Source organism: Hemiscyllium ocellatum, chromosome 20 (assembly GCF_020745735.1).
Source record: "Hemiscyllium ocellatum isolate sHemOce1 chromosome 20, sHemOce1.pat.X.cur, whole genome shotgun sequence".
NCBI classification, from domain to species: Eukaryota; Metazoa; Chordata; class Chondrichthyes; order Orectolobiformes; family Hemiscylliidae; genus Hemiscyllium; species Hemiscyllium ocellatum.
This window is the reverse complement of record NC_083420.1, coordinates 29,552,599-29,568,396: the sequence shown is the minus strand read 5'-3', so window position 1 is coordinate 29,568,396 and position 15,798 is coordinate 29,552,599. Positions and strand designations below refer to the sequence as shown.

The following is a 15,798-nucleotide window of genomic DNA, read 5'->3' as shown; positions in this document are numbered from 1 at the left end:
AGAAAAGGTATTTGCTACTTAATATGCTGTTGTATTGTGGAACAGTGAGCAGATTATTAATTGAAGCAGATTTCACTCAATCAGACCTTTGACCTTAAAAATTATTGAAAACCAGAAATGACTACTTCATGAATTGACTCTCTTGTTTCTGTTTTTGTTTTTATTGCACAGCCTCTATCTGGGAAAAAAATTATCTCCCATCGATTAACATTCAGTTCCAGGGTCCTGGTATAAAGCAGATCATTCAGTTCAGTTTGCCGGTTTGTGATGCAGACTAATGCATGGGTTTAACTCCCACACCAACTGAGGTTACTATAAAGGTCTGACCTTCTCAACCTCTCCCCTCCCCTGAGGCACAGTGATCCTGCAGTTAAACCACCGCCATTCATCTCTGTCTTCATGAGAGAGCAGTCCTACAGTCCAATTACATGATGCTAACTTTATACATCTGAGTTTCCTTTTATGAAATCTGATTTATCTTGATTTTAGCCCACTCAGAAAGACCTAACAACATTATGACTTCAACTCTATCTCTATTCTCTAGGAGAACTTTAATCAATCGTAACCACCCTCTGTCTGATGTATTTACAGCAGACACCTTAAGCTAAGCTCACACAAAAAGATTTATGTCCTGTTTACTAGGCATGATAGCTTTATGAGACCATTACAGCTGAAATAACAAGTTGTTTAATGATATAGAAAATTTCTGCATTAAAGGTTAAATTTGCTTTTAATACCAATGATAGTCGCATATTGTCCATTTTTGATACATGCTTTGCACTAGAAAATATTTTCAGTATACCATATATCGAAAATATATTTACCATTTCTAAAATGTGAGCTTCTATGCCACCTAAATTATTATGGGTAGGTGATAGGAATTGATAATTACACTGATGGTGCCTTTATTTCACTTCTTTGCCTACCATTTTGTTTTCCTGTTGCTTGACCCCTGCCACATGCAGATCACCCATTGTCACATTGTGTTTATCATTGCCACAAATTATGAAATTCTGGCTTTTTGTCCCTCACCTACCTTACCCTGTCTGCCTGAAACTGCTCAATCAGCATGGCTGTGCTTTCTTGTGTGACGAAGTCCAGACGGGAGGTGGTGGCACTGGCAAGTTTTGGGCACACGAGCACTGGGGCATGGATGATCCAGCTGATATCGTCACCTTCAGTAAGAAGTTGCTGTCAGGAGGCTACTTTTACAAGGATGAGCTAAGGCCTGACATGGTGAGTGCATATGATAAGACATTGGTTGAAATAGTTTGTACAGTACTGTCTAAACAACGGAAGGAGCTTCTTTACTTGAAACATGTGCTCACATTCAATCATTAGTTAGATTTGAAGTAAATTGTGTTAAAATATATCGCAGAGAGAGCTTTTAGCTCTTCATAAAACAAGCAGGGAGGTCAGCCAGTGAGAAAGGTTATGTTGCCAGCACCATACCTGCCCCTGATCCATTTCTCATGGTGGGGGTGGGGGGGGGGGGGTGGGGGGGGTTTGGGAGGAAATCAGCAGGGGATAACAGGACAGCAGAGCTACCTGGCCTAATGTTGCAGGTGACTAACTGCACTTACTAAAATTTGATAAGACCTATTATCAGAGCTGGCCAGCAGCAGATCTGGGGGCTTTAGAGAGAAGGCATCTCCATCTCGGATGCCCTACCTGAAAAGACAACTTGCTGGAGAACATCCAACAGGTGCTTCAGCTTGAAGAATCTGCCTGTCAGTCCTTGTATCACAGAAAGCCGAACCTCTGTTATTAATTGTTCTGCTCAGGGAATCTATTTACTGGGTGATTGATCCTCTCACACTGTAACTTCTTACACTTGACCCTTACGTTGAGGGTCCTGAAGCCATGGCAAAAATCCGACCCCTAGTTTTTTAAAATTCTATTCAAGAGTGTAGTGCTGGAAAAGCACAGCAGGTTAGACAGCATCTGATGAGCAGGAGAGTCGACGTTTCAGGCATCAGCCCTTCATCAAGGCTGAGGCTTGTAGACCATGGGGGGGACTGAGAGATAAATGGGAGGGGGTGAGGCTGGGGGTAAAGTAGATAGGTCAAAGAGGAGGGTGGAGCAAATAGATGGAAAAGACGATTGACAGGTCAAGAGGGCGGTGCCAAGTTGTAGGTTTGGAACTGGGATAAGGTGGGGGGAGGGGAAATGAGGAAACTGGTCAAATCCACATTAATCCCTTGGGGTTGCAAGGTCCCATGGTGGAAGATGAGGTGTTCTTCCTCCTGGTGTCAGGTGGTTGGGGTTTGGCGTTGGAGGAGGCCTAGGATCTGCATGTCCTTCAAAGTGTGGGATGGGAAGTTGAAGCATTCAGCCACAGGGTTGGTTGGTGCGGGTGTCCCAGAGGTGTTTTCGGAAACGATCCACAAGTTGGTGTCCCGGCTCCCTGATGTAGAGGAGACCACATCGATTGCAACAGATATAATAGATTACATTTGGTGGAGGTACAGGTAAATTTCTGTTGGATATGGAAGGATCCTTTGGAGTTTTGGATGGAGGTGAAGGGGGAGGTGTGGACGCAGGCTTTGCACTTCCGGCGGTGGCAGGGGAACGTGCCGGCAATGGGGTGAGGGCTGGTGGGGAGCATGGATCTGACAAGGGAGTCGTGGAGGGAATGGTCTCTCCAGAATGCTGATGGGGTGGGGAGGGAAATAAATCCCTCATGATGGGGTCCATTTGTAGGTGGCAGAGGGTGATGCGATGTATACAGAAGTTGGTGGGGTGAAAATGAGGACCGGGGGATTCTGTCTTTGTTGCGTTGGGATGGGGGAGATTCAAGGACAGAGATGCAGGAAGTGGAGGAGATGCACTGGAGGGCATTATCGACCACATGGGAGGGGAAATTGCAGTCTTTGAAGACGGAGGCCATTTGGGATTTTCTTTAGTGAAATTGGACAATTCTACATCCATTAAAAGGATTTAAAGGAGATAGGGATAACACTTAAAGGGAGAACCATTAATAATATCAATAAGATGTCAAGGTGCCAGTGTTGGACTGATGTGGACAATGTTTAAAAATTACACAACACCAGGTTATAGTCCAACCGGTTTATTTGAAAGTACAAGTTTTCAGAGCACTGCTCCTTTGTCAGGCAGCTATCTGATGAAGGAGCAGTGCTCCGAAAGCTAGTACTTCCAAATAAGCCTGTTGGACTATAGCCTTCATTGTGAATATCAATTAAGAGGAAGTCAGCACTTTACTGGGAAGAGGGAGAATGATGGGGATGGATCTCAGTGTAGAGAAAGCAAGAGGGAAAATAGGAGAGAAACTGGAGAAAGATTTGAGTTCCGAGCTAAGGTAGTGAGGAACTTTACAGAAAGCATGGTTCTAGGGCTAGTGAAAGGGAGAGAAGGGTAGAAGCAGCTAATTGGATGGTTTCAATCTTAATAGCAAAGAAATTATTGAGTTCCTTATACTTGCAGTTGAAAGTATGGTATAGGAAGCAAGAGCAAGGGTAAGATGACAGCTTGCAACAGAAAAAAAGAAACTCCTATGGTTAACTATGCATTCCAGGATAATGTTGAAATAGTGAACAGTTTCAGCAGATGAAAGCAGGACCTGATTGTGCTTTACATGGTCCAGCCAAGTCTGACAGTAGATGGCCAAACAAGTGTCTGCCATATCCATTCAACTTTGCATCCCTTAGACTTAAAGGAGCAGAGATACAGGCTGTACTGATGAAAATCAGCCACTGAACATCAACCAGGAGAGGAATTTTTTATTGATTTATGACTTGGATACGCTGGTGTTGGACTGGGGTGTACAAAGTTAAAAATCACACAATGCCAGGTTATAGTCCAACAGGTTATAGTTTATTTGGAAGCACTAGCTTTCGGAGCACTGCTCCTTCACCTGACAATCACCTGATGAAGGAGCAGTGCTTTAACCTGATGTTGTGTGATTTTTAACTTATTGATTTAGTCTGCCTCAGAGTTGAAGTTAATTTCATTGTTGGTGGATCATTGCAACTGAAATTAACTAACTCAACCCAGAGTGAGATCCAAGCCTTTGGCTTGCCTGCGGTCTGTTGTCAGTTACTCATTCTTTACTCAGCTGAAGCTCCCTTCTAATGGGAATAGTTTACAATTTTTGGTTTTTAAAAGTATTTTCCATTTTTGGGAAGATAAAACAAACCCTGTTAATAATTAATAGTTACACAGAGCAGTGCACCCACACCACTATCTGGTGTGATTTACTGAAAGGTATGTGCATGCAACACGGATACAATTTGATTTCCAATAGCAGAAGCTGCTAATCCAACTTTTCCACTATTATGTTGAACAAACCAATTATCAGTTCACTGCTATAATTATGCAATTTTAAAAATAGTTTATTTGCTTTAAAGAACCAACAATTCACTACATTATGTTTCTAGGTTTTATTGTCTGCTACTATCCTTAGTACTGAAAGCATTAAAATTAATTTAATTATTACAGGAAAAACTCTTTGCTGCATAGCCTTTGATCTTGAAAGTCAGAATGTGTATTTGCATAACAGTGAAAGGTGACATTCCTGCTTCTTCCTGCCATCTCCTGCTTAGCACCACCTCATTGGGATGCTCAGGTGATTGAACCTTTTGAAAGCTGCTGTGATCTGTGGGATTGTACCTCTGCATAACCCACTGCTTCTAGAATAAAAGGAAAATGCCAAATAATAGAAAAAATTAATTTCTCTGAATTTTATACTTGTTAAAAAGGTTGTTGGAATCTTTTCTTGAGGATCTTTGATGTAGATGCTTTTCAATATAGAATTATAAAAAAATTACAAATGTTAATGATAAATTCTACTGATTACTAAAACAAAGAAACTTACAAAGTAATGCATTTTATTTCTATTATGAGTTATAATCTGTATAATGCATCTTGTTACAGGCCTACAGGATTTTCAATACATGGCTTGGAGACCCTTCAAAAAATCTCATGTTTTCTGAAGTACTTAATGTTATTAGGAGAGAAAAACTCTTGGACAACGTCATTGAAAGTGGCAAGGTCCTATTACAGGGTCTTAAGGATTTACAGGTAATAATTAATTGGGTACTTGAAAACTCGCAAAAAGTAATTGTTTTATTTTACAATTGGATATCTCACTATGCCATTTTTTTTGCATCCAACTCTTATTGTATTAAGATATAATTTGTATTCTTTAGCTGAAATAATTTGAGAATTAATTGAATGACTGCTGGTGCGCTTAATCAAATAAAGATGTAATTTCAGTGGTAATGGAGCAGTTCAATGGAACATCACATAATGTCACAGAGTTGTCACAGACTGTGTGGCGTGGTTAGGAACACAGCGTTGGTGTGAAATATAGCCATTGCATATTTTCCAAAACCACTGTTAATGTTGTTGGGTTCATGAAGTCATCCGCAAGCCAAATAGAAAAACCCTTTGACTCACTAAGACCCTTAGGAAACCCATTTTAGTACGGCAGTTCTGCATTTAACTTTGAACCAGTTGTTTGAAAATCTTGCATCTGGATTGCAACAAGATTATGAAAGCACAGCATGTCACAAAAACATCATTGCATTTAACAGAGGCCAGATTATTCCTGCAATTTCTTATCCCCTTTATGGCACTTCAGATTAGTATTGTGGAATTCTAAAATCATTTTACACATAAATCGATCTGTTATGTTTTTGTATGTGGCCATAGGACATCAGGTAACTGGAAGGCATTATGTTAATAGTTGATTCTGAGATGAAATTATAAAGGAGAGTCAGATCAAACATTGTCCTTTTTTTAAACAATATTTTCACCCTTTTCCATAATAACCAGGTACCAACTTTTTTAGTTCTCTCTTAGCAACAGCAGTGAGAAATTATCAGAATAGACCTGGAAGTTGTCATTATAGACCCATTAAGTTATGTAGCTTTAAGTCCAACAGAGTACTGTAAATCAAATCTCCTGATAACCAACCAAATCATTCCATCACTTCCATGATTTCCTGGACCAGCAAATCATATTAAATATTATTTGGAGGAAGCTCTGTGGAAAGCACATATATTAACTGGTCTCTAATGAGATGATTTAATGTGTGCCAGGCCTGACAAATGTCCAGGCAGATGTAAATTCCAATTGGGCATTAAGAGAATGGTGCAAGAACTAATACAGGGAGATATTTGAATAAAAACAAAATACTGCGACTGCTTGAGATCTCAAATAAAAATAAGGTGCCAAAGAAACTCAGCAGATATGGAAAGAGAGAGTTAATGCTTTGAGTCCCATGACACGTTTCCAGCATTCTGAACACCTACGTGACCTAACTGTAATTAATCTACCTGTCACAGATGTACATGATAACATTGGAAAAAGTGGTCACCAATCATAATTCTTGTAAAGACTGTGAAAACATCTGCATCATGTATACTACCATGTGGAACAAACTAAAGACAGATCTACAACCTAAAGCTGAGGGTAGCAATCCTCAAGCCCTTAATCAGCGTTAAGGAAAGGGGAGCAAACCTCATCAGTAGTAGAACTGCATGTACTTGAGAATAAGGTATATAGTACAGTTATAGCATAGAGCAATCCACTACCATAAACAGAAGGCGTATGAACCAAATAAAATTGTCCCATACCAAGGGCCACAAAACTTTATTCAAACTCATGTCACAATCTCTTGGGAATGGCAGCAGACCACAAGAGAAAGAGATGCAGAAACATTTAAGTCCAAGGTACATTTCTAGTCCAAAACTGTACATTAACTTACATCAAAGATATATCAGAAATGACTTCCAGACTACTCAGACCCCTTGGCATCAAAGAAGCCCACAAACCTACTAACACACTCAAACAGCAACCAATGAACCTAAAAGATCCATTAGATACTACCAGCAAAACTAACGCCATTTACAAAATACCACGCAAGAACTGGAAAAAACACTACATCAAACAAACAGGAAACTTGCCACCAGGATACATGAACACCAACTAACCACTAAAAGACACGACCCACTCTCATCAGTTTCCTTACATACAGACAAAGAAGGACACCACTTTGACTGGGACAACACACAACCCAGGACAGGCGAAACAAAGACACACAAGAATTCTTAGAAAAATGGCATTCTAACCAGAACTCCATCAATTAACTTAGACCCCACCTACCTTCCCTTGAAAAAAAGAACTGGAAATGACTACCCACCTTAAGAATCCAAGACCTATAAATAGAGAGGCAGGACATAGCACCAGCACTTCACCGGAGACTCTCACTGATGATGTTACCTAGTCATCTGAAAACAAACCTTCCAGCTCAGCAAGCCAACTTACATACTTATCATCAACCAGAGCTACAAATCTTCTCAAATATCGCTTGCATCTCTATGTAAATAAAATCATACTCAAACGTAATAGGTACATCGGATGAGAGTACTGGCCACTTTTGTTCATGTGCAAATTGTAACTTTTAAAATGAGAAAGAATTAACATTTCAATTATTTAGAGGAATGCACAAAACATTTTCAGGATTCATTTCAGTGGAACTCTTGTAAAATATATTATTCTCATTATTTATTGTATTTGTTATTGGCATCACATCAACACAGTAATGGACTTTAATTCCTATGCTTCTTTCCAGATTCTCTATCCACATGTTTTGAGTAGAGCCAGGGGGAAAGGTACATTCTGCTCTATAGATGCACCCAACGATGCAATAAGAAATAAACTTGTCCTGAAAATGAGAAATAAAGGTAAGATAGATCAGTATCAAATGCAAGACTAATTTATTCAATTTAATGTTTTAAAATTATAGCAATTATTCTGGCCTTGAGGTTCAGATTCAAAAATGCAGTACAGTGACATTTAGTACTGCACAAAGTAGAGGCAGCCATATAATCTGACATTATAAATCAGTCTGTATAGGGGTAACATTTCAACTGTCCTTGTCAATGGAATAGCATTGTAGATGGAGTAGAACTTTCTACCATCAAATTCCCTTTTCCGCCATTTGTCAGTTTCCAATCAATAGTAGAGGCATGAGCATCAAGCCAACAATGGGTGAGATTCTGAGTGTTTGTAAATAAGGGAACTACAATGCAAATTTGCAGTATAAATATTACATTGCTAACAAATCATGGATAGATGTTAAAATGTAAAAGGTGAGTTGCTATGTTTAGACAAATGCAAAATGGAGCCCTTCTTCGTATCAGAGGTGGGACACCTAACATAAAGCATGACACCACTTGGGGTGAATGGTGTGGATGCCTGATCTTGTGAAGTAAAGCAAAATGGAATCTGTGAAGTCAAAGATTGATTCCAAGCCACACTTGTTTAACCTCCTGAAAGCCATGCAGAATAATTTATGCGGACTAAGCTAGACTATGTAAACAGTTGATCTTGGAATTAATATTTGATGGGTTTGACCACTCATTTTTCTCTCATTAGGTATTGTACTTGGAGGCTGTGGAGAAAAGTCTATTCGATTCCGTCCTGCTTTGATATTCAAGCCACACCATGCACACCTCTTCCTTAATGTTTTCAGTGATGTTCTGGCTGCCCACAAATAAATCCATGAACACAGCAGGCAGCACAAAAGCATCCACAAGCCACAATCTAGATTACATGATAGTGTAATTTCCTGACCATTTGTTCAACGTTGACATCAACCATTTTGCCAACTTTTTAAAAACAATCAATAATGGCGAGTTTGATCTCTACAACCCTTTCAAATGTGTAAATTGTGTATCATTTAACAATCTGTGAATAAAACAGCAAATAACATTACATATAAATTAATGTTAATTTTCCATCGTAATATGCTTTGTGTATAATGTTGCAAGTTGAACAATACCACATTAATGTAACTTCAGTTTCATAAATAGTCACCATTGAAATTTTTACTATTTTGTATGTCACCTATGGCATTTATGACCTACAGTAGGGAATTTGTGATCTGTTCTAAAATGCTGCACACACTACTTTGTGAATTAATGGTGGATTATTTCAAAATAATTTCAGTTCAATTTGAAACATGTCATGCATTTACTATGTCAAAATAACCAGAAAGCCTAGTTGCTTGAGTAAGATGTCTTAAGCTTGGTCAGTTCACCCTATATAGAAATTGATATAAATTTATTCACCATGGCCATCTGTATCTTCCAATAAAACCTAGTTTCTTTAAATGATATATATTGTTGAAAAAGATGATCTACAATTTTACTCTATCATTAAACTAATAGGATACATTTTTGTTCGTGTCTTTTTGTGTAGGTGTGTGAAATGAATTAGCGTTGGAAAAAGGAACATTTTTTGCTTCAAGCACTTTCCATTTCACATTATTGCAAAGCAACCAAAAATGCAAGTTATATGCAGAATTTTAGAAAATAGCATTTACACTTTTGGGATATGGTACAATTCAAGGGTCTAAGTGAAAGTAGTAACTTTTTTTTAAATGCAGTACTTGGATGTGGGCAACACCGGTTGGGCCCATTCTTAATTGCCCTTGAGTAGGTGGTGGTGAGCTGCCTTCTTGAACTGTTGCTGTCCATTTCCTATAGGTACGCCCACAGCGCCTTCAGGGGTGGGGGGTGTGATGTTGGTTTCTGGATTTTTACCCAACAACATTGTTCATTCAATGATATATTTTGAGATCAAGAAAGTATTATTTAGAGTCATGGAGATGTACAGCATGGAAACAGACCCTTCGGTCCAACCCGTCCATGCCAACCAGATATCCTAACCCAATCTAGTCCCACCTGCCAGCACCCGGCCCATATCCCTCGAAACCCTTCCTATTCATATACCCATCCAAATGCCTCTTCAATGGTGCAGTTGTACCAGCCTCCACCACTTTCTCTTGCACTCATTCCATACCCGTACCATCTTCAATGTGAAAAAGTTGCCCCTTAGGTCTATTTTATATATTTCCCCTCTCACCCTAAACCTATGCCCTCTAGTTCTGGACTCCCTGACCTGAGGGAAAAGACCTTGCCTATTTACCCTATCCATGCTCCTCAATTTTGTAAACCTCTATAAGGCTCCTATGCTCCAGGGAAAACAGTCCCAGCCTGTTCAGCCTCTCCCTATAGCTCAAACCCTCCAACCCTGGCAACATCCTTGTAAATCTTTTCTGAACCCGGTCAAGTTTTACAACATCTTTCCGATAGGAAGGAGACCAGAACTGCACGCAATATTCCAATAGTGGCCTAACCAGTGTCCTGTACAGCCACAACATGACCTCCCAACTCCTGTACTCAATACTCTGATCAATAAAGGAAAGCATACCAAACTCCTTCTTCACTGTCCTATCTACCTGTGACTCCACTTTCAAGGAGCTATGAACCTGCACTCCAAGATCTTTGTTCAGCAATACTCCCTAGGACCTTACCATTAAGTGTATAAGTCCTGTTCTGTTTTGCTTTCCCAAAATGCAGCACCTCTCATTTATCTGAATTAAACTCCATCTACCATTTCTCAGTCCATTGGCCCATCTGGTCAAGATCCTGTTATAATCTGTGGTAACCCTCTTCACTGTCCACTACACCTCCAATTTTGGTGTCATCTGCAAACTTACTAACTGTACCTCTAATGCTCGCATCCAAATCATTTACTTAAATGACAAAAAGTAGAGGACCCAGCACCGATCCTTGTGGCACTCCACTGGTCACAGGCCTCCAGTCTGAAAAACAATCTTCCACCACCACCCTGTCTTCTACCTTTGAGCCAGTTCTGTATCCAAATGGCTAGTTCTCCCTGTATTCCATGAGATCTAACCTTGCTAATCTGTATCCCATGGGGAACCTTGTCAAACGCCTTACTGAAGTCCATACAGATCACATTTACCGCTCTACCCTCATCAATCCTCTTTGTTACTTCTTCAAAAAACTCAATCAATTTGGAGAACTTGCAGGTGGTGAGAATTTGACAAGTCACAATAGTTTAAACAAGAATTGAGAAATAAGACAACACAAAGCTCAAATGAAACAGTACCATCTTTATTAGATTCACAAGAATACTTGTTAACAATATAATTCACCTGGTACAGTATATATTAACATTAGTCATGACTTACAAGAAATTATATATAAAAATCAACAGTGAAGAGTTAACCACCTGCTGATCATTCTAATTTGGGAAGGATGTTTTACTGACAAAATCATATCATCCTACAAAAAACCTGCAGTTGATTAATGAGGCTTCCAATACTTTGTTCAAACCATAATGTAAGACACTTCTTGACAATATCTTATGGCCAACACCTGCTTCAGTAATTTCCCCATTCCTCATGACTGTTGCAGAGCTTGTCAGTCCTTTTTTCCGATTATTTGGCAATAGAGCAATTTAAGTTCCTTAAGTTTAGTGAATTCTTACAAGTCATTCTTTGGAGAATTAAAATAAAGTACACCTGACAAAAGCCATAAACTAAAAATGGTCTGCTTTTTTCACTGTACATTTAAAAGGTGATGTTATCAATCAATGCTAGCTTGTGTTCTCTTTTACAGGCTTCAAACACTTAAGGCTGATTTAATTAGGCCTTTTAAAAACAAACAGACTAATTCATTACCTTAATATCAGAGATAGGATTTCTCCAAACTTTGTAATATATAAAACTCTGCACAATTGAAAACATATTAATGCAAAACATAACTTTTAAACACGATCACTGTTTTCATTCCTTTTAGAACTTTTATACTTGTTGCTAATAATTATAAATTTTGGGTTTTATAGACCATTGTAAGACAATCAGTAATGGATGAAATCATCCTGCAGCTGTTGTACACTGCATACAATAGATTTCCATATTTAAACATACACATTTCCTGGCTGGAAAATCCCACTAGTTTTAGCCACAAATTATGATTAAAATAATATTGCCAACTCTTACAACAGTTCAATAGCAGTACTGACATTTGGGTGAAATTCATTGTTAGTGGGCCATGGGTTCATTGATCATAGGACAAAGAAAAAAAAAGTTAGATTTTTATTAATCTGCTGTTTGTCTGTTCTAAGATACTGGAAACTTAATCCATATTCCCAGGCTGTCTTTGGTCTTGGGTTAAAATTGGTAATGTAGGACTAGGCCCCTCAAACCTAATCCACCATTCACTATATCATGGCTGATGGGTGGCCTAACCCCATATCCCTAAACGTCTATCTCAAATTTAAAACTAACAATTGATCCAGAATTCACTGCCATTTGTGGAAGAGAGTTCTAACATCAACCAGTGTGTGTGTAGAAGTACTTCTTAACATTTCTCCTGAATGGTCTGGCCCCAATTCTCAGACTATGAACATACGAAACCACCTCCAAAAGATTTCTCATCGAGGCTTTTAAACATTTATGTTCATTTAGTCACTACACTGCCTTCTATTGCTCAAAACAGCATCTGAGATTTACATGCACACTTCTGATGGGCAGTGCATGAGACATCTTGACAAAAGGGACATGCACAGTGAATGACTGCTAGCATCAGGTGGAGGAGGTAGACTGTCAGTGTATCTGAACCTCTCACAGGTCACCATGTTAAAGGTCATTAATGCCCCCAATAGGATTATTTAGGGTTTTTTTCATGATTTACATATTAGTCATTGGGTTATTGCTTTTGGCTGCTAGTATAATTGAATTGGAGCTTTCCATAATAAAAGGCTGAGTAAGCATGCAGGGCTTTCTGCTGTTTTTGGTCATTTAAGTATTTGTGGTGATACAATTGCTTCCAGGCACTTGTAGACCTTCCTCTGGCAATTGAGCATATCTTGAAAAAGAAACACCACCACAACTCAAAACAGAAAAAGCTACTAGAAGAGGAAAGGAACAGTGGGAAATTGGATCGAAAATTGCCAACTGCTACAGCCTTAGAATAACGGCAAAGCAGGCCAAGACTGCAAATGCTTACAGCTCCTAATATTTATCCTTACAGCTGGGCTGCTGCAAGAGATAGACATGACATTTTCACAGAATCGCTCCAGTGTGGAAACAGGCCATTTCACCCAGGGTAAGGAGAGAAAGCTTGTATCTCAAAAAGGTTAGCTCCAATAACTGAATTAGGAAATACACGAATCATAATGACAATAGGGCATACATTCATATTGCAGGAAAGTGTGGATCTAAATACTTAGGGTCAAGTGCCTGCTTTCACCATGTCTTGGTTTATTTCAACATTTAAGCATATGTTAAATTTGTCCTACATAATGTTACAAATTTCATCAGGATGCTAATGAGTGAAGTGATTTAGTTAATTACTTCCAAATACTTGAAGGAATTTTTGCTTATCAACTACCTGCCCAAACTTAATTGTGAAATAAAAAACCTCAGTTTTATTATATTGTTTAAACTGTAGAATAATTTCATTTGCTGTGTCCCCTGTATCTCCAAGAGGCATGACATCTTGAACAGCAACATAAAAATCATTTCTTCTTCCCCAAAAAGTCAAATGTGAAACCTTTAGAGTGGTTCCAGAGTCATTTAGATACAGCATTCCTATGAATCGTCTTAAATAATAACTCATGAAATAAAGCATAACTACAGCAAAACCTGATAATCCAGTGATATAAGCAAGGAGAACATATTGCACTTGTTCCTGCAAGTAAAAATAATAAAACGTGGGTACTAGTGTGACAGTTATGCCAGTCTGAAGTACTTTTAGCTGTGAAACAGCTCTCAGAAACCTTATTCCATGAAACCTATATATCATGGTGAAGTGTTCATTATCTGGACATTTGGGCTTTGGCTCCATCCTGTGTTCCTGGACATTTACAGACATTTGCCTGTGTTGCATCTGTACTTGTGACATAACACATCTTTCATATGCTTTAAGATGAAGCTTCGTTGCTTGAAGATATTGGACAGCACAAGTCTTAAAACACCAACCAAAAATAGCAAACTTTTTCTGGATACTTGATGTACACAGTGGTAACAAAGATTTTGCCTGGCAAGATGTTTGCCAATAACGGAGCAGGGTATTAAAAGTCAAAACCTTCAACAAAAAAAAATCCATGTGAATGTTAAGCTTGAAAGTGCAATTCAACCTTCTACCTGTACAAATATCAAGAACTGTTACTTAAATAAATCACACCCCCATCATAACCAGGTAACACGTAATTTACAAAATCTGAAAAGCAGAGACTGATAATGCATGAGTTTAAACTATTAATTTTGTCAATGATGCAAGCAATTGCATGTTTTCCAAATGAAATTGTCAGTACGAAATTTGAAATAGATATTGGTTGTTCCTTTCATGGCCCAGATGTAATGCATTTGACACAAGTCAAATTTATTTTTAAAACTATTTCAGTACACTACGTCACCACTATTTTCACCATACCGATAACACAATAAGCCTCAGCTCATCAGACTTCTGTTTTCTATACAAAATTGTGGCGCTGGAAAAGCACAGCAGGTCAGGCAGTATCGGCGAAGCAGGAGAGTCGACGTTTTGAGCATAAGCTCTTCATCAGGAGAGAGATACTTCTACTTCTACTCCTACTCCTACTCCTTGGATGCTACCTGACCTGCTATTCTTTTCCTATTCCACACTTTTGAGTCTGATCTCCAGTCCTCACTTTGTCCTTCTATTTTCTATGCACAGACCCCAGATGAGGGGGGCGGCACGTTGGTTCAGTGTTAGCAATGCTGCCTTGGCTATTTTGTGCAGTTTGCACGTTTTCCCCGTGTCCACATGGCTTTCCCCCAGGTGTTCCGGGCCTTAGATGGATTGGCTGCGGTAAATACAAAGCCGTGCTGTCTAGAGATGTGCAGACTAAGTGGGTTAGCCATAGTAGGTGTGGTGCTGGCCAGAGAGTCAGTACAGACTCAATAGGTCGAGTGGCCTCTTTCCACATTGTAGGAACGTCTGTAAGGTGCTAAACCTTTGGGAAATTGATTGATAGATTCTTGATGTCTCGAGAAATTAAGGGCTACGGGAAGAATGCGGGTAAGTGGAGTTGAAATGCCCATCAGCCATGATTGACTGGCGGAGTGGACTCGATGGGCCGAATGGCCTTACTTCCACTCCTATGTCTTATGGTCTTAAACTGTCGTTAGACAAGTCACAACATTAATGCCTCAATAATCAAACTTTTAGGTTCGTTGAAATGTATCTCCCCTTTAATCAATGTACTGTAATGTAAGGGATAGAGTAGATAACCATTAGAAATATTGAAAAAAATTTATATTACTATTAGTTACAAAAACGGAAAATGCGGAAAAAGTGTATTTTTGTTTGTTTTAGCAGAATTAATTTACGATGGGCACATCTGGAAGGGAAAGTGAGGACTGGAGATCAGAGCTTAGAAAATGTGTTGCTGGAAAAGCGCAGCCTGAAGAAGCGTCGACTCTCCTGCTCCTTGGATGCTGCCTGAGCTGCTGCGCTTTTCCAGCAACACATTTTAACATCAGGAAGAGACACAACGGCGAGAATAAAATGGAGAATAATGCTGGAGAAACTGAAAAGGTAGAGGCGCCACGGTCTGACCGGACTCCCGCAGGGCTGGTTCACACACTGCGGTTCCCGGCTGAGCCTCACTGGGACAGGGACAGGGACACACACACACACACACGGGGGTAGAGAGAGCACCTACCCGGCTCGGCGGCAGCGGCCTACAAACACCGCTCCTGGGAAACCGCAACATCGTCTTACAGCCGACAGCGACCCGGGATCGGACACTCCCGGCCGGCACGGTCACCGACCCGGGATCGGACACTCCCGGCCGGCACGGTCACCGACCCGGCCACAGCGACGCCATAACTGCCGCTCATCTCCCACTTCTTCAGCGACGCCTCCAACGCAGTGCATGCCGGGATTTGTAGTTCAGTGTCTCGGCGATGTCCCGCCCTCCCCAGCT

At 39.8% G+C, this 15,798-nt stretch overlaps 2 protein-coding genes across 3 annotated transcripts in view; one reads left to right on the top strand and one right to left on the bottom strand.

Moving 5' to 3' along the window:
- abat (4-aminobutyrate aminotransferase) overlaps positions 1-9,203 on the top strand; it is a 169,863-nt gene extending 160,660 nt beyond the window's left edge. For both annotated transcript variants that reach the window (XM_060840698.1, XM_060840700.1), the window contains exons 13-16: positions 1,069-1,236; positions 4,894-5,040; positions 7,598-7,709; positions 8,404-9,203. In XM_060840698.1, coding sequence (XP_060696681.1) covers positions 1,069-1,236; positions 4,894-5,040; positions 7,598-7,709; positions 8,404-8,525 — 549 coding nt within the window. In that variant the 3' untranslated portion in view covers positions 8,526-9,203. The remainder of the gene's footprint in view (positions 1-1,068; positions 1,237-4,893; positions 5,041-7,597; positions 7,710-8,403) is intronic.
- Positions 9,204-10,931: 1,728 nt separating this feature from the next.
- LOC132825199 (transmembrane protein 186-like) lies at positions 10,932-15,764 on the bottom strand. The gene is made up of 2 exons (XM_060840248.1): positions 15,535-15,764; positions 10,932-13,931 (listed from the first exon to the last, which is right to left on the bottom strand). The coding sequence occupies exons 1-2, from the start codon at positions 15,583-15,585 to the stop codon at positions 13,191-13,193; spliced, it is 792 nt and encodes a 263-aa protein (XP_060696231.1). The 5' UTR covers positions 15,586-15,764; the 3' UTR covers positions 10,932-13,190.
- Between the last annotated feature and the right edge of the window lie 34 nt (positions 15,765-15,798).

Coding starts and splice junctions, on each gene's coding strand:
- LOC132825199 (XM_060840248.1), bottom strand. CDS start 15,585: ATGTTGCGGTTTCCCAGGAGCGGTGTTTGTAGGCCGCTGCCGCCGAGC. Junction 13,932..15,534: donor GGCCGCTGCCGCCGAGCCGG/GTAGGTGCTCTC, acceptor TTTTTGTTGAAG/GTTTTGACTTTTAATACCCT.